The 24,440-nt window shown below is 41.8% G+C and overlaps 1 protein-coding gene across 1 annotated transcript in view; it reads left to right on the top strand.

Annotated features, from left to right (window-relative positions):
• Positions 1–24,440, top strand: part of TMTC1 (transmembrane O-mannosyltransferase targeting cadherins 1) — a 239,675-nt gene that overhangs the window by 182,908 nt on the left and 32,327 nt on the right. The window contains exon 12 of the mRNA XM_036251819.1: positions 10,579–10,722. Coding sequence (XP_036107712.1) covers positions 10,579–10,722 — 144 coding nt within the window. The remainder of the gene's footprint in view (positions 1–10,578; positions 10,723–24,440) is intronic.

Here is a 24,440-nt window from a genome sequence, read left to right as displayed (position 1 = left end):
TAAGGCAATATGAGTTTTAATGGAATATCATTTAGATTTTCTGTTAAAATGAGAATAGCGGCGTTACCTACCTCTGGGTTGGAATATTACAAAATAATTCATACAAAAGGCTTTAAGCAGTATCTACCTGGCAATAATAAATGCAGTAAATGTTATCAATTTACCCAAAATCTGCCCACTCTGCCCACGTGCAGTGCCCATCATCGCTCACCTAGACCACCGCAGTGTTCTCCGGTCTCCACGTTCACCTCTCCCCACTCCCCTTCGGTCTGTCCTCACGTCCGTTCACAGCAGTCCGCGCTCAGAACCCTGCTGGCTCGCGTCTCATTCACAGGGGAACCGAAGCCCCGGTAGCAGCCTTACCTCCCTGCAGGGCCGCCCCCTTACTTCTCAGGCCTCACCTCCTGTCGTCTTGCTCGCCCAACTCTGGCTACGCAGGGCTCCAGACAGACACCAGTCAGGCGCACACCAGTCACATTACATTCCTGTTTCAGGGACTCTATATTTGTCATTTCCTCTTCCCAGAACACTTTCTATTTTTCTCTAAATGTCTGCTTTCCTCCCTTCCTTCAGGACTCCTTACACGAGGTCATCTTGTCCATGAGGCCCTCCTAGTCGCCCTTCTAAAAGCGTAGCCACCCCCAGCATACCCTGTTCCGCTTCTCTGTTCATTTTTCTCTACTGTGTTGTCACCCTCTCATGAGGGCCATTAGCCAAAGGCCTGGCTCATTCTAGGTACTCAATGAATGTCTGTGGAAAGAAAGACTGAATTAATATAATGCATACCATCTCGAACACAGGCCCCCTTAGGGTCAGAGGTCAACTCCATAATGACAAGCAGTGCTTTTCACTGGGAGAGCAGTTGACAGTTTAGGTGAAACAACTTTTCCTTATGCAGGACTGTCCAATGCATCGTAAAATGTTTAACACCCCTAGCTCCTGCCGATGGTATGTCAGTGGTGACCCTAACTTCTAATGTGCCTGTCAGGGAAATGCTCCCCCTTTCCTCCCCACTCCTCCTGATCTCCTTGGTTGGCTGTTATCGGTTAGGAATGTGGACACTCTTTTCCTGCCCATCACTCTCTTTTTTCTAAGTTAATCCAACAACCAAGTGCTATTCATGCTATGAACTGTTACTATAATAAAGATTCCACACGTGCATTGATCTGTCACAGAGGACTTTGAATCCCCTTATAACCATGGGTGTAGCTTTTAAAACTGCACGTGTCTGGGATTCCATTTGGTGTTGAGCATATCAGAAAGGCTTGGAGGAAATTGCTCTGGTGCCTGTGGGGATCATTTGCTTCAGATGATGAAGGATTGACAGGCTTTGGAGTGAGTGACAAAGAACATTCCTGCATTCTTCAGATGGAGAGGGTCACACGTCCTTCACATCTGAGAACCCATGGTATGGGAGAAACAGATGGATACAAGATGACTTGAGTGTTCACTGGGTTAGCGATGAAGAAATAATGGATATTATTTTGATTGATGGGAGCAAGTCAAAGGCCATGAATAGCAGGGAGGAAGATGACTTTTTGGAGGATAAGTTATGCATTTGAGTGAAGGACAGCTGGCAGCTTCAGCCTGGCATGGGTTCATTAGGGCGGTGGAGGGAGCCAGGTAAGACCACCCAGAGGTCCTGTAGCTGACCCCGAAACATTAAATGTATGCCGGGTAATGGGTATGATGGTGGGTATTTTCATACCCATTATCCCATTGTTCAGATAAAAGCTGATTTGTTCTTGCAGAAGGTCAACATGTTATTAACCTTGTTGTTGCAGAGAAAGCAAACGGAAGCACAGACCGATATTTGAAATCACACAGCTAGAAAGTCACCTATGACTTCTGCCTCACAGACAGTTATTTTTCCACTCCACCAGAGGAATTTCCCATCCAGCTGCCACAAAACCAAAGTTCACCCTGATCACCCCAAGCCTCTGAGAAAGGTTAAATTATGTTCATCATTTTCTACTTAAAAGAGCAGAAAGTAGTTAATTCAGTCTATTCCCCAACCTCTAGAGGTAAATTCTCAGGAATCAGGGAAATTGTCAGCCATTTAAAATGACTCATTTCCTGAGGGTATCAGAGAGCATGGTTTTACTCTAAATTGTCTTAGAAAATCAAGTGGGCGGAGTCCTGAATCATGCTGAAGGTCATCCACTGGAGAGGTCAGATCATTTGGCTGGCCTCTCGCTGGAGAGTGTCACATTTCCCTAAATTGCATTTTGAGGTTTTTCCCAAGGCTATCTATAATGGCTGGGAAAGGGTACATTGAAAAACAAAAATGGGAAGACATTTGCTGGGCGCTAATGGTGATGTCAAACAATTATAGAAGCAGACCCATAAATAATGAATGTTGCCTAAGTACAATTAGTGACATGATGATTCAAATTTTGTAACATGAAGGAACCAGGTACTTACAAATGCCAGAGATGAATTATGGTTGAAAATACGCTGCTGACTCCTGAAATGAAGTCTACTTTGGGTCTTTTTTAGGCCAGTGAAATTTAGGTTTTATGACTGAATTTTTTCCTCATAAAAGTCGTGTTTTTCCTTTGGATTCTTCTATTATTTTTTTTTCTCTAAAGGAAATAGAAAATAAACATCTGACCTTAACATAGTTAACCTCAAATAAATTAATGTGTGGAATGACAATCAGACAAATAAATCAGGGTGTGTACATTCTGAAAGGAAATTGCAATTGGAGTACATGATATACTCTTATTTACCAGAATATAATGCCTTATAAGGTACTCGAATGATAAAAAATTAATGTATTCTTAACTTTTGAACAGATTGTACAAAATTTAAAGTAAATGGCTGAAAGAAAATGTAAAACCAAATAGTCATATACATCTTATGTGTATAGATCTTTAGTTGTGGTTATAGGTTAAGAACAGTCGGTCAGAGAGCATGTATATACGATTTATACACTGAGTGTTGTTGAGTGTAGGTTGCTTTGCATAATACTGTGTCTCTCAGAGACACCATGATTATTTTGCATAGCAGGAAACAAATTTTTTCATTGAATAAGAATCTCAGTGACCATGTCTCCTGTGTCTATTTTACTTCTGTCACTGAACAGTAGTTCCTATATGATCATAGTTCAGTAGATTGGTCAAAGGGGGGACAAAAAAGAGAGAGAGAGAGAGAATGTATTCAAAATGGAAGATCCAATTTGTATTTATTTGCTGATGGTAGAATGACTTATGTGTTGTTTGGGAAAATAGATTTATAGGAACCATCTGCCTTGTTAACACTTAACACAAGGACTTCTGAGATACTTCTTTGTTTTTTAATCTGTTATTTACTTAATTTCTCCCAGTATCCTTTCCCTCAGCAGTAAAATAATACAATGATTCTGCTTCAAGAACTAGGAAGGTTAAATGACATAATATATGAAAAAGCCCTCTAAAATATAAGGAAGTATCATGACTACACCCTAGGTCCTTTGAGACCCATTTTGTTTTGTTTCTGCCTTTGGTTTTCAACTTATGCTACTGTTCCTGTTCACATGCTGTTGATGTTCATTCTTTCCAGATAAGATGACTAGGAATGGAGGGGAATAATAATATTCTTAACTATCTACTTTATTAATGCTGCCAGTAGATAAAAATCAAGACCCCTTTCAATGCTCAAATAGATGTGCGCTTATCACAAATGTAAATTATTCAATAATTGAAAAATTAATAATCTCTTTAACTCATGGAACTGTATGCTGTACCTAGATTTTTTTTTAAAGAGAAAAAAATAAACTTCCTTGTACCTCAGAACTATTTGACAATATAACACCTTTTCTGTATAATAAATTTTTAAAATGTTAATTTACTGAAATAAAAACAATAAAGAAATAGTAAGAGAGCCCCCATAAATAATGCAAATGGGGGATAAAACTGTGAGAAAGAAAATCCAATTACTTGGCCCTTAAAAATTAGTCCTGATCACAGCCACTGTGCTGCAGTTCAGCGATGCTTGTGTTTTTTATGTTTAGATGGAAAAGTGAATAATCACTAACAGAACTCATGTGAAACATACCTGTAGAAGTCAAAGTCAAGATGGGCTTATTTTATTCTGACAATCGATGTAGCTACGTAGACATCTCTTAATTATTGGAGACCTCAGGATTGTCTTAGACCCAAGTTAATTCAAACACAACTTTATTTAAAAGTAAACACAAAATAAGTTGTGTTTTCACATAGGTCCTTCAGTACACAAGAGAAGAGTATCTGTTTTAATAAAATATTTACATCTCTATAAAAATCAAAATAAAAAGTGGTATTTCTTTTCTGACCTGGTTGTTGAAGAATCCTTTTAATTAAATGCAGCTTTGTTTCATAAATAATGCAATGCTCGTTTGCAATGAGGCGAATCTAATCAGATAACCAGGAAGACAAGATATTACTAGAAGACCCTTACTATTAGCAGGAATAAACAACATCTCTTCATTTCCCAGGTGGAGGGCTGCGCGTGGTAGTAGCTTCAGTAAATCACCATTAAGTGCCAGCAATTTTCTCAGAAGGGTTGGGATTCTGTTCATGAACATAGAGCCTCTTTTCTGATTGTCTGGCCAGGCAGCCCTCGCCTAAGCTTCATGGTTCTGCAGCTTGGAGCACAAGGCATACTAAAGGGTTTTTCTTTCTTTCTCACTACTGATTTCTGTTTTGGAGAGTTAGTGTGGACTTACATTCAGTTTCTGATTTCACACACACACACAGAAGAAAGAGAGAAACCTTTTTGTAGTGGGTGAACTTCGAACATTCATTTAAATGACAGTGGGATCCTGAGTGAATAAAGAGTTCAAAAAGAAGGGCTGAGAACCAACTGGAGAGGACCAGCCACTAGGTAGTGGGGACAAGAACTTTGACACAGAAGTGAGCCCTTGTGGAAGCTCTGACTGAATTTATTCTGTCGTTGTCCATAGTTTGTGCTTTCATCTCAGACATTTGTTTTGAGGGCTCCAAAGCCCAAAGAAATAAGAAAAAAATCAAGTTTTATGAAATTACCCTTCCAAGAAGGCAGATGTCCCAGGATGCTTTTCATCACTGTGTGTTATTAGAGAAACAATGAGAATTACTCTCACCGTTCACTGGACCACTCTTACATCCTTTGGAATTCATAGAGTTTTGCTCAACATAAACACACACACACACACACACACACACACACACACACACACAAATAAAACAAATTTCATCTGGCCGGTGTGGCTCAGTGGACTGAGAGGTCATGGCACATGCCCAGGTTTCAGGCTCAGTTCCCAATAGGGGGCGCACAGGAGACAGCCGATCGATGTTTCTTTCTTATATTGATGTTTCTATCTCTCTTTCTCTCTAAAAATCAATAAAAAGTATATTTAAAAAATTTCTTTAGAAGAATTTGAGCCCTTGCTGTAATGTGCTCTCCATAACCACTTCCAAAATAATTCTTAGACACAAGCTTCCCAGGAGACTTCTGGGCATGGAGTGAATGGGCAGGTACAAGAGCATTTCATTTGTGTCTTTCATCATAGTTCTGACAGCCTGTAGTGGCATCTCAGAGAGAACACCAACACTCGCCACGCCTCGGGGACTGGGAGAGTGGGTATAAAGGGGCTGAACCAGAGACCCTCAAGGTGTCTTTACTAATTAAATGTCACCAAAGAGAAGCAAACCACAGCCCTTGTCTGGCCTGCTGTGTTTTCTTTTCCCCAACTTCCTCTCACAATATGTCTTTCCCTACAGCCTTCAAAGCCATTGCGAATAATTAGAACTTTTAAGCTTTAAGAGGATGTAACATGAATTTGAATTAATTTATTCCTTGTCAGCCAAGACAAGCATCACCCAGAATTCTTTAAAACACTAGTTCTGAGGGGTGGGTGTTCATAGCTGGTCAGTGAACGAGTAGGGAAGGGAGAATTACGTGGGCAACTAAACTTAGGAAACTCTGGTTAAGAAAAAAATTTGAAAAAAAGTGATGCAACTTGGTTTTATTGGCCTTTTAATAGCAACTGATCTTAGAACATAAGAAGCAGGGTGGGAGGGGGCAAGCGTGGCATTGACTGTCAAGAGATTTGACAAGTACAGATCCTATTTTTATTACTTGGTCATTACCTTTGCTTTTCCACATTAAAAGCCAGCTCCACGAGCTTATTCCGAGTACTCTGGGTGACAGAGATGGAGTGAACCTCTTAGACTGCTAAATATGTCCACTCAAAATGTAGCAGAAACAGCTAAATCACATAGTTGTGCTGATTTGCCTTCTTCATAGTTTCAAGTTAAGGAAATAAATTGATTCCCTTTCTTCCTTATTCAGCACAAATTTGGTTTGCTGATGTATACCCAAATCTTTTGAACATAGAAATGTTCTTTTCACGTTATTGTGCATTATTTAATTTTTTAGTTCTGTGTGTGTCAGGATTTTTATCCTGAGAACTATATAAAATTGTATGTCAACTAAAATTAAGAAATTAAAAAAATGATTAGCGAGAGATATGGGGCACTCTGAGGCCAGATAACCCAGTAATTAGAACATTATATAACTTACTAAGTGGTCATCCCAATAAATCTCATACCCATCTGACACCATACATAGTCATTATAATATTATTAACTATAATGCCTATGTTGTACCTTACATCCTTATGACTATTCTGTAACTACCAATACTCCTGCTCCCTCTCCCTCCCTCTCTCTCTAACATGAATAAAGAAAAAAAATGTACTTTTTAATCCCTTCACCTTTTCTACCCACCCACCAACCACTCCCATCTGGTAATCATCAAAATGTTCTCTGTATCTGTGAGTCAGTTTCTGATCTGCTTGTTCATTTATTTTGTTTTTCAGATTCAATTGTTAATAGAGATATATTAATGCCATTTTGTTGTTCAGATTTTTTATCTTTTTTTTCCCCTTTCTTCCTCTTAAAGAATATCCTTGAGCATTTCATGTAATAATGTTTTGGTGGAGATGAATTTCTTTAGCTTTTTCTTGTCTGGGAAGATCTTTATCTGTCCTTGCATTCTAAATAATAGCTTTGCTGGGTAGAGTAATCTTGGTTGTAGGTCTTTGCTTTTCACCACTTGGAATATTTCTTACTGATCCCTCTGGCCTGCAAAGTTTCTGTTGAGAAATCAACTGAAAGACTTATGGGAGCTCCTTTGTAGGTAAGTAACTGCTTTTCTCTTGCTGTTTTTAAGATTCTCTCTTTGTCTTTAACCTTTGGCATTTTAATTATTATGTGTCTTGGTGTGGGCCTCTTTGGTTCATCTTGTTTGAACTCTCCACACTTCCTGGGCTTGTGCGTCTACTTCCTTTACCAGGTTAGGGAAGTTTTCTGTCAGTTTTTCAAATAGGTTTTAAATTCCTTGTTCTCTCTCTTCTTCTTCTTCCAGCACCCCCATGATGCAAATGTTGGTACACTTGAAATTTTCCCAGAGGCTGCTTACACTATCCTAATTTCTTTTTAATTCTTTTTTATTTTTGCTGTTCTTATTGGGTGTATTTTTGCCTCCTTATGTTCCAAATCTCTGATTTTGTCCTCTATTCATTTACTCCACTGTTGATTCACTGTAATATAATCTTCATTTCAATTAATGTATCCTTCATTTATGACTGGTTCTTTTTTATGACTTCCATGTCATTTTCCATGCTCAAGTTCTCTGAGCAGCCTTATAACCAGTGTTTTGAACTCTGCATTTAATAGATTGCTTGTCTCCATTTTGTTATTTTTTTCTGGAGTTTTGTTCTGTTCTTTCATTGGGGACATGTTTCTTTGTTTCCTCATTTTGGCGTCCTCTCTGTGTTTGTTTCTATGTATTAGATAAAATTGCTATGTCTCCCGGACTTGGTAGAGTGGCCTTTTATGTAGTAGGCATCCTGTAGGGTCCAGTGGCACAGCCTCTCCATTCACCTGAGCTGGCACTTCAGGTGCACTCCCTCCACCACCATGGGCTGTGGACACTCTCCTGTTATAGCTGAGCCTCGATTGCTGTGGGCACATCAATGGGAGGGATTTAACCCCAAGCCTATCAGCTGTAAGGACTGGCTGTGACCACCATGGAGGATGAGCTGTGCAGGGGCCCACCCCACAGAGCAGGACTTACTTTAACAGGGCTCTGGTGCCCACTGAGTCTGCCCTTTGAGTGTGTTACTTGTGGAGGTTGTTAGGTGGTGTTTCGATGTGGTCTGAAGCTGTCAACTGGTTGCACTGGCTCTGGGGTCTCCAAGGAGGTGTAGGCCAAAGTTAGCTGCCACCTATGTTCTGCCTTGGGCCTCCTGGCATGAGCTACAAAGTGATCTGCAGATGGCTGCTACTTGTGCTGGGCTTGGAGGTGCCCATGAGAAGCCAAGCTTCGAACTAAGGCTGGCTGCCAGTAGTGCCAGGCTAGGACCACGTGGTGAGAGATACAAGGCACTCTGAGGTCAGATGCTACTTGTTTGAGAGATTGTAGGAAATTCTGAAGTATAAGCCAAGACAGGTCATTGGTATGGAAAAGCTAATGGAAATACCTTGAGTGGGCCCTCAAGTTGGGTGGGTAGGGCCTTAGGGAATCACTAGGGTTGGGTGAGTAGTGTTAGTCAGGTTGACTGAGACTCAGATATGGCAGCCACCTGTCGGCTCTGTGCAAGGAGGTCTTAGAAAAGGAATAGTGTCCTCTGCTAACACTTTTGTCTGGGAGAAAGATTCCCTCCAGCTCTCGCCCTGATGCCATACAATTCAGTCCCTCCCCACATATCCCTGGTGCCTTTCAAGCTGATGCCCCAGTGCTCTAGCTCAGAGCCAGTGAGTCTGAGTAATTCTGTTTGTGGGTCTTTAAAGAGAAACTGCCTGGGACTCAGTCAGCCACAATCCCTGCTGGTTTTTACAACTTCTTTTCTGGCACTGGAACCCTGGGCTGAGTGGTCTGGTGTGGAGCCGAGACTCCCCACTTCTTAGGAGGCACCTCTTAAATCAAGGTATCCCTCCCTGTTTTTATCCACCAGATGTGATGGTGGGACCAGCCTGTTCCATGTCTCCATCCCTCCTACCTGTCTGGATGTGACTTCTTTATATCTTTAGTTATAGGATCTCTGCTCACCTATATTTCAGGCAGTTCTAAATGAGGGTTGTTCTGTAGTTTAGTTGTAATTTTGATGTGGTTGTGGGAGGATACAGTACTGCATTTACCTATACCACCATTTTGACTGGAAGCCTAGAATGGTTAATAGTAAAAAAAACAACAAAGAAGTAACAGATGTTGATTAGAATGTGGAGAAAAGGAAATATAAATGAGTACAGCCACTATGAAAAATAGTATGGAGGTCCCTCAATAAATTAAAAATAGAACTACCACATGATTCAGCAATTCTAGGTGTTAGAATATATCCAAAGGAATTGAGAACACTGAATATGGGGAGCCATCTGTGACCCTATATTCATAGGAGTATTATTTACAAAACCAAGACATGAAAACAGAACACATGGATAAAGAAATTGTGGTGTGACCCTGCCTGGTTTGGCTCAGCAGTTAGAGCATCTGCCCTTGAAACAAAGGATCTCAGGTTTGATCCCTGGCCTCAGGCTCGGTTGTTGGGGAGGCAACCAATTGATGTGCCTCTCTCACATCGATGTTTGTCTCTAGCTCTCTTCCTCCCTCCTTTCCACTCTATCTAAAAAACAATGGAAAATTATCCTTGAGTACAGATTGACAAAAAAAAAAAGAAAGAAAGAAAGAAATTGTAGTGTGTGTGTGTGTGTGTGTGTGTGTGTGTGTGTGTGTACAATAGAATATTACTCAGCCACAAAAAAGAAGGAAATCCTCCCATCTGTGACAACATGGCAATATGCTGAGTGAAATAAGTCAGAGAAAGACATACAACAAGTCCTTGCATAACCTCATTTCATTCAATGAAGTTTAGTTGTAAGATTAATGAATACCTTAGAAGCTTAACTCTTGTTTATAGCAATTATCCTATGGTAAAACTGGTTTCATTATAATCAATTGACTGAAAGTCACAGAATTGATTGACAACATTAAATGAGAGCTTACTATACTGTATGGTCTCACCTGTATGTGAAATTTTAAAAAAGAAGAAAAAGAGATCAGATTTATGGTTACCAGAGCTGGGGAACTGGATGAAGGTGGTGCAAAGGTATAAGCTTCCAGTTATAAGATAAATGAGATCTAGGGATGTAATATACAACGTGGTGACTATAACTAATAACACTGCTATTTGGTACATATGAAAGTTGTTAAGTGAGTAGATCCTAAGAGTTCTCTTCACAAAGAAGAAGGCATTTTTTTCCTTTTTCTTTTTTTGTATTTATATGAGATAATGGATGTTACTAAACTTATTGTGGCAGTCATTTTATAATACATGTAAATCAAATTCTTATACTGTATACCTTAAATTTACACAGTGATTATGTCAATTATGTCTCAATAAAATGGGATTAAAATGATTTGACATAGACATACCGTAAAAATAAAGAAAGAATTCAGTGTTTCATCTTGGTTGTGGCACACCTGAGTTGGGGGGTGGGGAGAGTAGAACAAGGAAAACTGTGCCCAATTTAGAAGTTTTTGAAATACCATAGGTTAATGTTTTAAACTTCTCAGGTTGTATCCACACCATGCGAGTGCCCTGAACAACCTTGGGACGCTGACGAGAAACACGGCAGAGGCGAAGGTGTACTATCAGAGGGCTCTCCAGCTGAATCCGCAGCACAACCGAGCCCTGTTCAATCTGGGGAATCTCCTTAAGTAAGTAGCATGTGTACCTCTGATCAGGTGGTCTTGTAATTTCCAGAAATCCTTTTCCTCTCCACACTTACTTGGTTATGCTATTGTCTCCTCTTCCAAGAGTGATATAATTAGGGGTTTCAAGCTTCAGGGGGATGTTGTATTCATCTGAATTAATTCTGTCCCTTATCAGTCAAAAAGAGTATTTTCCAGAGTGTCTTTCTGGAAATAACTAGTTCTGGGAGATGTTCATAAAACGTCTGAAGAGAGGCGAGATTAGGAAAGGATTACATGGTCAAATAAATTTAAGAAATGCTGAGTTAATTTTAACATAGTTGCTTTATTGCAAGAATTTCTAATATGCTAAATGCCCTGTGAATCTTCAAACAGGGAATATGGCATTTCCCAAGTCATCCTGCTTTAGGTGGGGCATTGCCCAGGTATTTCGTGGGGATACTTTGGGGAAAGCGCAGGTCTAGGAAAAGCAGTCTGCCCTAAAGGTGTAACCAAATGATGTAACCCCAGCTCATGCCCAAGTTTGTAGGTAAAAACACAGTGAGGCAAACCTGGAATTAGTAATGAGTAGGCTAACTCTCGCTCTTAGGATGGCCTCCCAGGCATAATCACCTGTGTTGGCTCTTCCCTGCTGCCCTGTAAGGGCTGATAGTGCGATCAGTATCACCGAAGACTGACACAAAGGGGTACTTTCATATTTTTACTAATAGGAAGTCGAGGCACGTCGGTGATGGTGCTGGCAATGACAGTAGTGATAGTGGCGGTGGTTCTAGAATTTAACTCCTAAACTTAGAAAAAGCAGGTTGAAGACACTAGAACTGGAAATTAAAAGGTAGAAATGGTTGGCCTCAGCCTGTAGAAACGTATTTATGTGTCCTTGTTAGGATGCTGACAATCTACACACGTACTGACCTGGCTTCCGTGCCTCTGCACTGCTAGAGGCTCATGGTATGCCTTGTGCTTTACCCTCTCCCCGCAGGGTTGTTGTACCCGCCCCATAACCTCTATGTGCTTTACCCTTTCCCCACAGGGTTGTTGTACCCGCCCCATAACCTCTATGTGCTTTACCCTCTCCCCACAGGGTTGTTGTACCCGCCCCCACAACCTCCGTGTGCTTTCCCCTCTCCCCACAGGGTTGTTGTACCCGCCCCATAACCTCTTTGTGCTTTACCCTCTCCCCACAGGGTTGCTGTACCCGCCCCATAACCTCCGTGTGCTTTACCCTCTCCCCGACAGGGTTGCTGTACCCGCCCCCACAACCTCTGTGTGCTTTACCCTCTCCCGGACAGGGTGGTTGTACCCGCCTCCATAACTTCTATGATGTCCCTCTTCGCTTTCCTGTTTACTCCTTGAATATTATGTATACATATAGATATTAGTACTAACAAGCTCCCTTGAAAAATAAGAATAAATCAAATATTTTGGGGAAAATGAGTTCTAATTATTGTAGATAACTAGTTACAGTTTTTACCTTACTATTTTTTTTTTTAATCCTCACCTGAGGACACGTTTCCATTTTTTGTTCAGATAGAGTGGGAAGGAGAGAGAGGAAGAGAGAGAGAGAGAAACATCGACGTGAAAGGGACCCATCAAGTGGTTGCCACCCGCACAACCGGGGACAAACTGCAACCGAGGTACGTGCCCTTAGCGGGAACTGAACCAGGGTATCTCTGGGCAGCGGGCCGATGCTCTAACCGCTGAGCCAAAATGACCAGGGCTATCTTACTATTTTTATAAACTTTTATTTCTTTATGTGAAGTTCTAAGGACTCATGTTTTAAAGTCATTGTACATTTGCATATGTCTTAACTCAGCACCCAAACAACTTCACTCTGGGTCCAAGCCTGTCATTGTCTTGTAGATGAGTTTTTGTTCTTTTGTTTGTTTGTTTCAAAAAAGCCAGCTTTAAAAGCTTGTGTATGTAGTACTGGTTCCTATGATGGTAGAGATTCTTATAAATTCATCTTGTCAAGACCTGAACAAGAGATGTACGATACTCTCACCTTCCTTTTTCAGTTCACCTCTGATTGCCACCAACTATTATCTTGAATTAGTACCTGTGAGTTAAAATGACAAGGAAATAGTTTTTGGAACACAGCAGTGACTACTCTTCCCTGGGAGGGACTCCTGGGTACCTAACACAGACTTGTTTCTCTCTCCGTAAAATCAGCTCTTGATGATTATCTGAACCAACCATGCTTGCATGTGTATAGGACTGTAGTTCTGAGTGCTTTTTCTATGAGGCCCTCCCAGTGATGAGAGTAGACAAGGAAGAAGAGGGAACCATGGCCCTAGGAGGTTAGGTGTCTGTACACAGTTTACCTTCTGCTCTTTCACGTCACACCGGAGAGCAAAGTGGCTATATCTGTGTATATTCTTAGAATCCAGTAGAATAAAATCACCATCAAAGCTAACATTCATGTAGTACTGTCCAGTTTACAGATGTGTTTTTATAGCCATTATTCAATTTAATCATTAAAACAAGCAGTTGTGTGAGGTATTATCCTCATCCCCATTTTACAGATAAGAAAACCGAGGTTTGGAGAGCTCTTCCGACCTTGGCCTAGGCTGTGGCAGACCCACGATGGAATTCCTGTCCTTGGACTTTTGTCCTGTTTATTTTCCATTGACCATGCTGCTAAAATAGCTCTTCTATCCAAAAATGGCTTAATATTTAGTTATTTAATGGCTTACAATTGCCTTTTGAGAGGAAGGTCCTTCCTGTTTTTCTTATACAAACAGTAAAGATTGTTTACACTAGATCCCCGAGTAGCAGAGAGAGGTGACTCAGAAAACAGCAGAGCTAATGCACATTTAGGTAATTCCGAGTTTTACTTTTGATTTCCTTAGTATTTTTCTGCTAAGTGGCAATGAATCAAAGGCAAAAGGAGGATGAGAATATTATAAATTTGGCTTGATTTAATCTATTTTACTATTTATTTAAGATTTATACCACATTTATTTCTCATTAGGCAGCTAACTTAAAAATTGTACCCCTTTATACTGTGAAGTGAGGGACAGGGGTGGGGGTGGGAGGAGGGTGTCAATGGGGGGAAAAGGAGGAACATCTGTAACAAAACTTAATTAATTAAAAACCAAAAAACTGTCCCTTTTGGAAATATAGAACTTAATGCTCATTCTAAGAACCCAAGTGATCTCTTTAGATATGAGCAGTCTAGATTGGAGCAGTAATGTGCCACCGGCCCTCAGGGAGGAAACAGACCTGGGAACTGAAGCTGCATCTGTCTGACCCAGTACCCTTTCCCTTTGCCACCAGGCGGCTGCCCCCTAGTGGCTCAGCTCAGAACTGGGATACAGTCTAACGCAGCGCTACCCAAGAGAAATATAATGCGTCGGAAAATGTAATTAAAAATTTTCAGGTGGCCATATTTCAAAACATAAAAAAGGTGAAATTAATTTTAGTGATATATTTTATTTAACCCCAATATATCCAAACTATTGTCATTTTAGCATGTAATTAATCTTAAAAAGTAATTTTAAAATTGAAAATATTAAAATTAAAAATATTAATGAGATAACTAATCTTTGAAATCCAGTGTATGTTTTACACTTACAGGACATTTCAGGCTACTCATATTTCAAGGGATCAAGAGCCACATGTGGTTAATGGCTGCTGTATTGGACAACAGAGACCTTAATTAATGACCTTGACTTTGAGAGAAATGTGTTTTTTCCAGGCCAGAAGTTCTAAATAAGAAGTGATTCTTTTACAGCACCTCAGAGCTCTTAGAGCACCGAGGACAAATTTCATTTGCATCCTTAGAGTTGTCTGACAGACAGCTTTAATACTTGTTCGTAGCAGTGGACTCCACTGAATGTTATCCAAATACGCGTGGCCTCTTTCAAGACCATTATTTCACTGGTCTTTGAAGTTAATCAATTCTGAATCTGTGGAGCACGTTTATAGTGCGACAAATTGATAAGGAACAGCTTTCCATGCCGGCATTCTTAATTTATATTAATTATTGTTGGCCTTGCTTGGAACCTAACATGTAAAAGAAAATAGACAAGATTAGCATAAACTTTTTATGGATGAAAAGAACGCAAGTCCCTGATGGCTCAAAAGACTATAATAGAATATTTAAATTCAGGGCATGGGAAAATTTTTCTGTGACTGCTTTAGTTGCTGGAGTTTGAAACAGAATATGAAGAGAACCTTTTAAAAAATCATATATGTCTCTCATTGCCAAAAGTACCCTCCATTCATAGATGTTACATGGGTATTACAAATAATCAAAAGTCAGAAAACAAGAAATAGAATGTTCAATAATTGATCTAGATAGAAGATGAATTTGATAACAGCATACATTTGATTTTCTTTAGTTCAATCCTTTAGAAAATTAAATATCTAGAGAATAAAAGAACATGGAATGAAGGGCAAGTATTGATTATCTTTGAAATAAATTTAAATATTAGTGGTAAATTCTCTTACAGATTTGATACTACCCATGCCAGCTTTTATTTAATAAAAGGGAAGTTTATACACTCAAGACAGCACTATTTCCCTCCTCTACTTTTATTCTTTGTTGTTGTTGTTAATCCTCACCTAAGGATATTTTTTCATTGGTTTTCAGATAGAGGGGAAGGGAGGATGGGAGGGAGGGAGGGAGAGAGAGAAACACGGATATGAGGGAGACACATCAATCGGTTGCTTCCCCCATGATCCCATGACTGGATATCAAACCCTAAACTCTTTGGTCTGTGGGCTGACACTCTAACCGCTGAGCCAAACCAGCCAGGGTTTCTCTGCTCTTTAACTGAAGCCCCAGAGAATTCAAAATGCCAGTCTACTGTAAAAAGAAAAATGTATTGACGTTCTTCCCACCACGTTAGGATGTCAACTTTGACTAGGCAAGTTCTGCATCCTGGCCTTGGAGTGAAATCCTGCTCTCCACTACCTGGTGACCTATTCGTATCCAGGCTATTTATCTGTAGTCTCAGTCACGTTACAGTTTCTCCCTTTCATCTGTACCCAACTTATACCCAGCTCTCTCCAGGTCTCCTTCCCCAGCTCTTTGGAAGCCCAGCCCAGCATCCCCGTTCATGCCAGCGCCATCCTCATCACGGCCATCTCACCGTCTTTGGCACATTCTCCCTTTGTCCTCAGGAACCTGAGCACCAGAGCCATCACTTTCTCATGCTCCCAACCTATGCTGCCATTTTAGCAATGCAAGAATTACATTAATCTCTCATTTTTTCAGGGCCCTCCGGTTCTTTTCTGCCTTTCTGACCTTTTCATTCTTTAATACCTGAGTTCTGAAATGTTCTTCTTTGACCTTAACGTCTTACCTCTGCCCCCCCTCCCATCCCCCTCTCTGTCACTCCTACTGACCTATTGACGGGGTCATGATTGTGGCTTGCCACTTCCTAGCTCTTCTCTGTGCTCAGTTGTCTTCTTTTAAGACCTTAATGTTAACATGCCTTCCATGAGAAGTTTATTCTCCTCATGCTGTTGGCCTGATCTTCACCATTGTTAGAATGAATCTCTGATCTCTGTGATTCTTATGTTCATAACTTAGAACCCCATCTCTAATTTATCTGATCTATTTCAGTAATGCATGTGACATCAACTTAGACTCCTTCACACCTTCATTGTCATTTACTTGCCTGACCAGACCCCCTACGTAAGGTACCCCCATTGCCTGCATTTTGCTTTCCCTAGATTAGTATTCTGAACTGTTTTCATTATCATTCCATCCTTTTTAAGCATTCTTTTCTAATCACCCCCACCCCACTTTAAAACTCAAGAATACAGTTTGTTAGGTGGGGTTGAGCTTTGGGAGACCACACATCATTGTAACATCTAAGATGACTTTTCACTGCACTACTTGTCATCCAAGAAGCAGTGCTCACCTCTGCGGAGAATGTGTGCTCTAGACCCTCCTCTAATCCATCACGTGTTAGACATGAAAAACACAAACCCGAGTTGAATGGAGCCCTTACAAAACTCTGAAGACAACATTGTGGGGAAAAACAAACAGGATAAGGTCAGGGATAGAGCTGTTAGAGATTCATCATTTAGGGTCTTATAATATCTCCCCAATATTTCCTGTCTTCCTAATACATGTATCCCTTGTTCCCCTCCTCCGTGTTTATACACACTCCCAGAAGATGACATCACCCCTTACTTTTACCAACAATATCCATGTCATTCGGGGTGAATCTGTTCAGCTTCCTTCCCTCCTCAAAATGTCCTGCATGTTCAGGCTCCCCCTTCTTTTGTTCTTCCATTGGAGGAAGAGTTGATTGTCTTGCCTCCTTCATAAGGCTAGTGTTCACACCTGTGTTTATATGTTTTTCTTAATTGAGGCATAATTAACATGCAAAAAAATGCACAAATCTTAAGTGTTCGGTGTAATGAGTTTTGACAATTTTACATACTCCAGAATTACCCCTAACATATCACATAGAGTATTTCCATCACCCCAGAAATACCTCTCATGCTTTTGTTGAGTAATTTCCCCTCCCATTAGGCAGTCATTGTTCTGATTTATTTTTTTCACCATAAACTAGTTTAGCCTGTTTTAGAATTCATTTACAGGTGATCATTTACTATGTGCTTCTTTGCTGTTTGGATATTTTGCTTAGCATAAGTTTTTGAGTCTCATCCATGCTATTACATATAGCATTTTTTTTTTCTTTTTTATGCTGAGTAGTATCTCATTGTATACATATGAGGTAATTTGTAATTTTCTGTGGGTGGATACTTGGTCTGTTTACAGGTTTAAGTTATTATGAATATTTATGTTGTAAATATTCACATCCAGTCTTTGTATGTTTATTTTTTTGGGTAAATATCTAGGAATAGAATAGTGGATGATTGTGTCTTTAATATTTTAGAAACTTCCAAACAGTTCTTAAAAGTAACCGGACCACATTCACTCCCGCGATGATGAGAGATCCTTTGCTTCACACCCTAACATTTGGTGTTGTCAGTCTTTTTAATTCCAGCCCTCAGTAGTCATTAGTGTAAAACCCACATGTGTTCTTGATTCTATTTCTTTCCCGCCCCATCCATTACCATGGGTTCTCTCTCAGGACTTCTGACCCCTAGGGACTCTTTCTCCGTTTGGCTACTCCCTCCAGTTGTTCTCCTAACTCCTTCCTTCTTTGATCAAATTGACAAGAGGAATGCTCGACACATGGTGTTCCTCCTCCCTCCCACCTGTTCATTCACATTCCAGTGCAGCTGCTGTCTTGACATCAGCTCTGGATTTCTAAGGTTCTCTCAGCTCTCATTCACTCCCCTTGATTTCTCTGAAGTGAAGAATATGACCCTGTTGACCACCTCCCACTGCTTTTGCAGCTCTTTATTTCATTGCTACATTACAACACATTGTTTTTCTCTTCTCTTTCCAATATCTATTCTCCTTCCACCCTCCCTTTAAATGTAGGGGCACCTGAGAAATTCACTGATTTTCCATTACAGACACACGGACAGTCCAAGCGCCACAGCAGTCAGGATTTACCATAATCCTGCCACTTTCTTCCTTTTCTACTGTTCTCCCACATTGTGTGAACCCAGGTGCAGAGCCAAACTGAGCACTTGTCAGCAGATGAGAAACACAAACTCGCAAACTACATTTGAGATAAAGATTACAAAGGTTTTAAAGTGAGAACTCTCCTAGTTCATCTGATAATGTTTTATTTGCATGTTTATCATCTTACATTCAGCGTCTTACAAAAAACTGAATTGTCTGGGAAATGAAGAGAATGTTTATCTACTTCCTCAAGATTTGGGAGTTATTTGTATGTAAACAGATGGCTAATTGTGAAAATATTTTTGTAAGTATCTCTCCCCTACCAAAACTCTGCTCATGCATGCTGTGATTACTAATGAATTGGGCATGAGTAAGTTGTTTTAAATCTGTAGTGTGGTTTGCAAGGATGGGTCCCCTTCCTCAATTCTTTCTTTTGCCTTAATGGCTGCAATGAACACTGCTGAGGCCAGAAGACAGCCCTGCACAGCAAGCTCTGTGGGAGAGAGCAAGCTTTAAGGAACCCTGGTTTCGTGGACGTTCTCTTGAAGAAATTGAAATGTCATCCTTTTCCTCCCTTGCGTGCATATTTCTGACAGTGTAATTGAACAGGCTGGACTGCTCTGTGAAGTATGGAGTCCCCAGCAGTCTCCTCTGCCCTGAAAAGCACGTGTCCCCGTCCTCAACCCTCATCGTCTTTCCCGGCTTCATTTGCGGTCTGGTCCCCTTAAGCTCCTGTGCAGGGGAATGACTTGGAACAACCCTTGACTGGAAACGTAGCTTAAAGAAGGTACAATTCAATTAAAAGAGAAATGAGGGTCATCATTGGAAATTTCTTCAGGCACTTCAACTTTTTATCTTAAATTCAGTAGGAAATCAGCTATGCGCTGATCCAGAGGCTGAATTTGGAATATAAATTGTTGGAGATCATTAAAAGGCTTTCAGACCTCAAAATGCTCTATGGTCCAGGAAGAGGAAGTACGTGGCCTCTGTGATTCCTCGGGCCTGCAGCCTGCGGGGTCTGTCCAGGAAGCACTGTGGGGAGGCGGAGCTGGCCTGTAGGGCTCCTTCCCTTCTTCTGCCAGCCTCCCTCCTGTGCCCCCCACCCTCCAGCAGGCCCAGCGTGGCGCCATCCTGCCCTGCCACCTGTGTGCTGGCTGCACTGCAGGGCCCTCTGCCCTTGACGTCTCCGCTGCTGCTCCTTCTCCACGTGGAAAGAACAATACCAACTTGAATGCCAGGTTACAGAGTGCTTCCTCGCGGCTCGGGAACCTGCCCACTCAGGGGCCGTGGCTGGCTGGCACTGTCACCCCCTTGCAGACAGGCAGACGGGAGGCCAGGTCACCGAGTGAGCTATGGGATGGGACATCGAGCGCCTTCCTTTCCGTCTGGCTGCCACGCGAACCTCCGGTCCGGAGCTGCAGAGCTCAGTGCGTTAGGGCCTCAGCTTTCCCACGTAGCAGTCTGCGACCTTAGGAAAACGATCTTATTTTGCAGTGCCTCCAATTGCTCATGTACAAACCGGAAATAATACTAGTGGCTCCGTGGTTCATGAGTACTGAACACGGGAACGCATGGCAGGCTTAACGCAGGACCTGGCCCCCACTAAAGATGAAAGAAGTTTTAACGATTATTAATTATTACTAGCCCAGGGCCGTAATTTCTCATTTGAAGCTCAACTTCTTCGTGTGACATGAATTATGAATGGGACGTGGGTAATACATTTTCCACCCCAGCCGTTGAACAGGTCTTAGGGCGATATCCAACCTCCTGGGGACTCCATTTGCTCCTGTTTGAAGTAAGAGCTGGGCCTGGGGAGCCTGCAAAGCGCTCGGCTGCAAGAAGCTGTGGTTTTAACTCTGACTCCAGGTTTCTGATCTCTTAACTGAAGTGTCAGTAGAAGACCAGAAGGGAACGTGGAAGTCCACTTTGTCCTCAGAGGCAATACGTGCTCGAACAGCATCCTGCCTTTGCTGAGAAATCAGTGGGGCTGCTGGAAGAAATTCCAGATGGGACTCCGGGTGGAGAGCGGGGAAGGAGCCAGTGATCGAGCAGTCACCACCTCGTCCCCTGTGCCAGACACTCTGCTAAGCGCACCGCCCGTGAGCGTTTATTTCGCCCTCCTAGGAACCCGAAGAGGTAGAGATGAATGTGCACATTTCACAGATCCGGCCACTGAGGCTCACGGAGGTGGAGCATCTAACCCACGTCATCCAGCGGGGGAGGCAGCATCGGGATTTAGACAGCAGCCAGCCTGAGCCTAAAACCAGGGACCTGCCTTCAGCTTCACCCTCAAAGTGTCCCTTCACTGAGGGGCAGATAAATCCAGGCTCAATCAGGCCATTCTCAGCTGCCTTCTCCTCCAGGTCCAACCTAAAAACATTGTTTCCAGACTTCCCTTCAAATCACTGCAGGGCTTAGCACAGGTTTGCCTGCCCTTTGAGATGATCCTGGCTTGGGACCATTCCCTCTCCCAGCCACCTCCGCACACGCAGGAGGGGATCATCGTGGGACAAGCATCCTGCTGCTGGGGATCAGGGCAGTGACCACTCCAAGCTGATGATAAAGACACCAAGGGCCGTTCAGAGGAGCGAAGAAGGAGGGCGCTCAGGACCTGCTCTGTGCCAGGTCTTTATGTGAGCCGTGCGTCCCTCCCTGCTGCTCTGTGACCAGACAGCGTAGAACTGTCTGTCATTCCATGTCCTCCGTTTTCAGTGGGGAGACAGGTGTTCAAGACAACCGATGTTTGACCGCTCACTCCACCCAGGGTGGGCACCTCAGGTGCCTCCCGTTGTTGCCACAGTGACCTGGATCTGATACTGCAAACCCACTAGGGGGGAGGGCAGGTGGTCTTCTTAATGCTGACTGTACTGCGTGTGGGTTTGGAGTTCAAGAAAAAATGCATTCTTTACCATCACATCGTATGAATCAGTCTTCAGGCAGTTCCATGTGGCTTCCGAGAGAGTCAAGCAGGAAGGCTAGCGTGAACGCCAGGAACCCAGATGCTCCATCTCCATCCGTCGCCAGCGATGAGCCCAGTAAACCTGATCATAAAGGCGGCTCCACAGAGGATGGCGCAGTTTTTGAAATTTACTGTATAGGAAAGATAGTAGAAGCGCAGAAAAATGTGTGCTCTGAAGAGATCATCTCAGTCGGGCATTTGCAGTGGGACTTCCATGAGTCATTTTCAGAAGAGCTGGTAAAGTCGATCAACCTCCTCCACCACCACCGCATTAAAAAAAAAAAAAAAAGAATCTTTTTCCTTTTGTGAAAGGCATCATTTTTTTTTAGGGGGGGGAATCCAACAACAACAAGCACCCTAACAAAGAAATAGCAATGAAAAGAGCTGCCCAGGACTCAAAACACTGTGGTTAATGGGAAAGCGACTCCTGCCAAGTGGATTGCCAAATCCATTTATTTCTGTTACTGGCATTTCCTAAATTCTCCCAAAATGTCAATACTTTTTCAATGCAAGCATCTGCTTTCAGTTTAAATGAATGTGTCACGAGATGTTAGACAGGAGTCCAGAAAGTTTTCTAAATTGACACTTAACAGGTCCTTAATTACTAAAAGAAAATGTGGTGAAGTTTTATTTGCTTTTGCTAAATATCTGTCATTGAGAGAGAGCCAGGAAAGTGAGATGATGCAAATGTTTTTACTTAACACACAAGAAAGACTGTCTCATGGCTGTGTAGCCAAAGGGGAAATTCCCTGTGAAACCACAAATGTTTAATGGCAAGATTTGCACATTATGAACAAGATCTAATTTCTACTTGATGTTTCTTTTATGAAATCAATGATGATGTTATTGGTTCCAGAAACCCCTTCTCAGGAATTTTAGCCTTTTGGAAGTTCCTGGGGGAATCTAAGAGAGTGGAAATTTGCTTGCAGTATGCTAGGAGCTTTTTATTTACATACGATGACTATGTGGACAACATAGGAGCTAAGACTTGGATGCAAAATAGAGGACATTCACAACAGAGCTTCTGTGAAAGAGAAAACTGCCACTTCGATTGCAGTGTTTCCCAGTGTACCCCTCCACTCCCAGGACTCTCCACATCACTGGGCATCCAAAGGTATCGATCATCTGGGCAAATCAGCTGGCCACTGTGACCTTTCTCTTTGGCTCAGATTGTCCCAGGAAGTCTCTCTCCCCCCTCCCCCCCCCTTTCTCTCTCTCTCTCAATCCTGTAACATTTAGTCTTACATCAAAGATCAATTAATCAGGCAAATCCCACGTAGTAGTCAAGGCAGAGTTTCTTAAAGCAAAGCCTGAAGACCACACTCAACAGGATTACCTGAGAGGCCTATTAAGAATACTGATTCCTGGGCCCTACCCCAGACCTATTGAATCTTATGGGGCTTGGGATCCTGCATTTTACCAAATACTTAATGATTTTTAAGCACTAAAATTTGAGAACTGTTGATCTACAGGAAAAGTGAAGACAGATTTTTATTTATTATTTTTTTTACTGTTTATTTCCTTTTATTTTATTAATTTATTTTTGTTACAAATGTTTCTTTCCCTTTTCCCCCCAGACACCCTCCTCCCCTCCTCCCCCCACACAAGTATTGTTGTCTAGGTCCATTGGTTATGCATACATGCATATAAGTTCTTTGGTTTATCTCATCCACCCCCACCCCCCAATCAGAAAGAATATATGCACCCCTATTTTCATAGCAGCACTACTTCCAATTGCTAAGATCTGGAAACAGACCAAGTGTCCATCAATAGATGGGTGGATAAAAAAGCAGTGGTACATATACACAATGGAGTACTACGCAGCTGGAAGAAAGAAAGATCTCTTATCCTTTGAGACGACATGGAGGGACCTGGAGAGTATTATGCTTAGTGAAATAAGCTAGCCAGAGAAAGACAAATACCACATGATCTCACATATTTGTGGAGTATAATGAACAAAATTAGGCAATGAACAAAATAGACGGTTCAGAAAGACAGACTGGTCTAGGTCACGGAGGGTTATGCGTCATCAGCTGGTGACTTCGGCAGATACGGAACTCGGGATGCTGAGAGGCAGGAGATACTGCGCTACCCTGGAGCCGTTTCACTCTCACCTCGTTCTCCCACCTACCCAGGTGCCCCTAACGGTGCTTTCGGTGCCGCTGACCTCCTAGCAGAAGCTCCAGCGGTCCTCAGGATCCTTACTGTGAAATGAATTTCCAAAGGAGCTCTCTGCTCCTTTCTGTGACTCCAAACTGCAGGTGTGCCAACAGCTAATAAGACGGGGTAGGGACTGAGACTGACTTTATCCATTTGTTCACCAGTTATGGGTTACATCATTCAAGCTTTTTCTGTGAAATTCAGAGAAACACCTGTGGACTTGGTTACCTAAGTCACGTGCTTGGTCAATTCAGAGGCAAATGTTATTTTTCTATTTTCCCCTTTTGAATTGACCTGTCGATTCTGTGTAAATGGATAACAGAGTAGCTCTACATAGATGGGATTTATATTGACAACGGGCTTCTGATTTTCCTAAAGAGCTTCTATAGAGCCAAAAGGAATACATTAGGAAGTGATGCTGTCAGAATACATAGGTGACTCCTATTAATTACGTAATGTCATAGAACCTATTTGAAATTTTCTGCCTCTCGTTATACCTTTCTCCTTGGAAATAATTGCTTAAACCTTTCTTTTCTAAGAAGCTTTCCTGGCTTGGTGGCAGAAGAGGCTCAAATTGCTCCCGATTCTTTCATGCCTTTAGTAATTCTTAAACATGAAGACGCCCTCCTTTGGGTGGCATCACCATCAGCTGAGTGAATTGGGAACTCCCCATTTGCCGTTTAGGGAGATCAGATGAATTGCCTAAGGAAACAGCTAGTCGATGGTAGAAGTAGAGTCCGAACCCAGTCCTGGTTTATGATGCAGGCTTAAGGTAGAAAAGCTGCTTCCGAGTGCTTGGGAATTAGGAAGTGCTCATAAAATGGAAAGTAAACTGGCACGTGTTTTTATGATGCCAAGCCTTGGGTGCCTCTGTCTTCTGTAGGATCACTTTTATAATATCTTAAGAGGCATAGAAACAGAGCTATAAATGGATTATATTATTTTCCTCTGTCAAATTTTTATTAAAATACTGGAAAAACATGTTTCGGGAGATTTATAAAGATCCAGGAATAAAGAAAATAGAACCACGATGTTAAACATAATAATTTTACAATTATTGAATTTCTACTATGTGCAGAATGCTGGGATAAAACAAGTGAATGA

The sequence above is a fragment of the Molossus molossus genome, unplaced genomic scaffold (assembly GCF_014108415.1).
Source record: "Molossus molossus isolate mMolMol1 unplaced genomic scaffold, mMolMol1.p scaffold_m16_p_10, whole genome shotgun sequence".
NCBI lineage: Eukaryota > Metazoa > Chordata > Mammalia > Chiroptera > Molossidae > Molossus > Molossus molossus.
The sequence above is the reverse complement of the archived record's forward strand: the minus strand, read 5'-3'. Positions and strand labels throughout refer to the sequence as shown.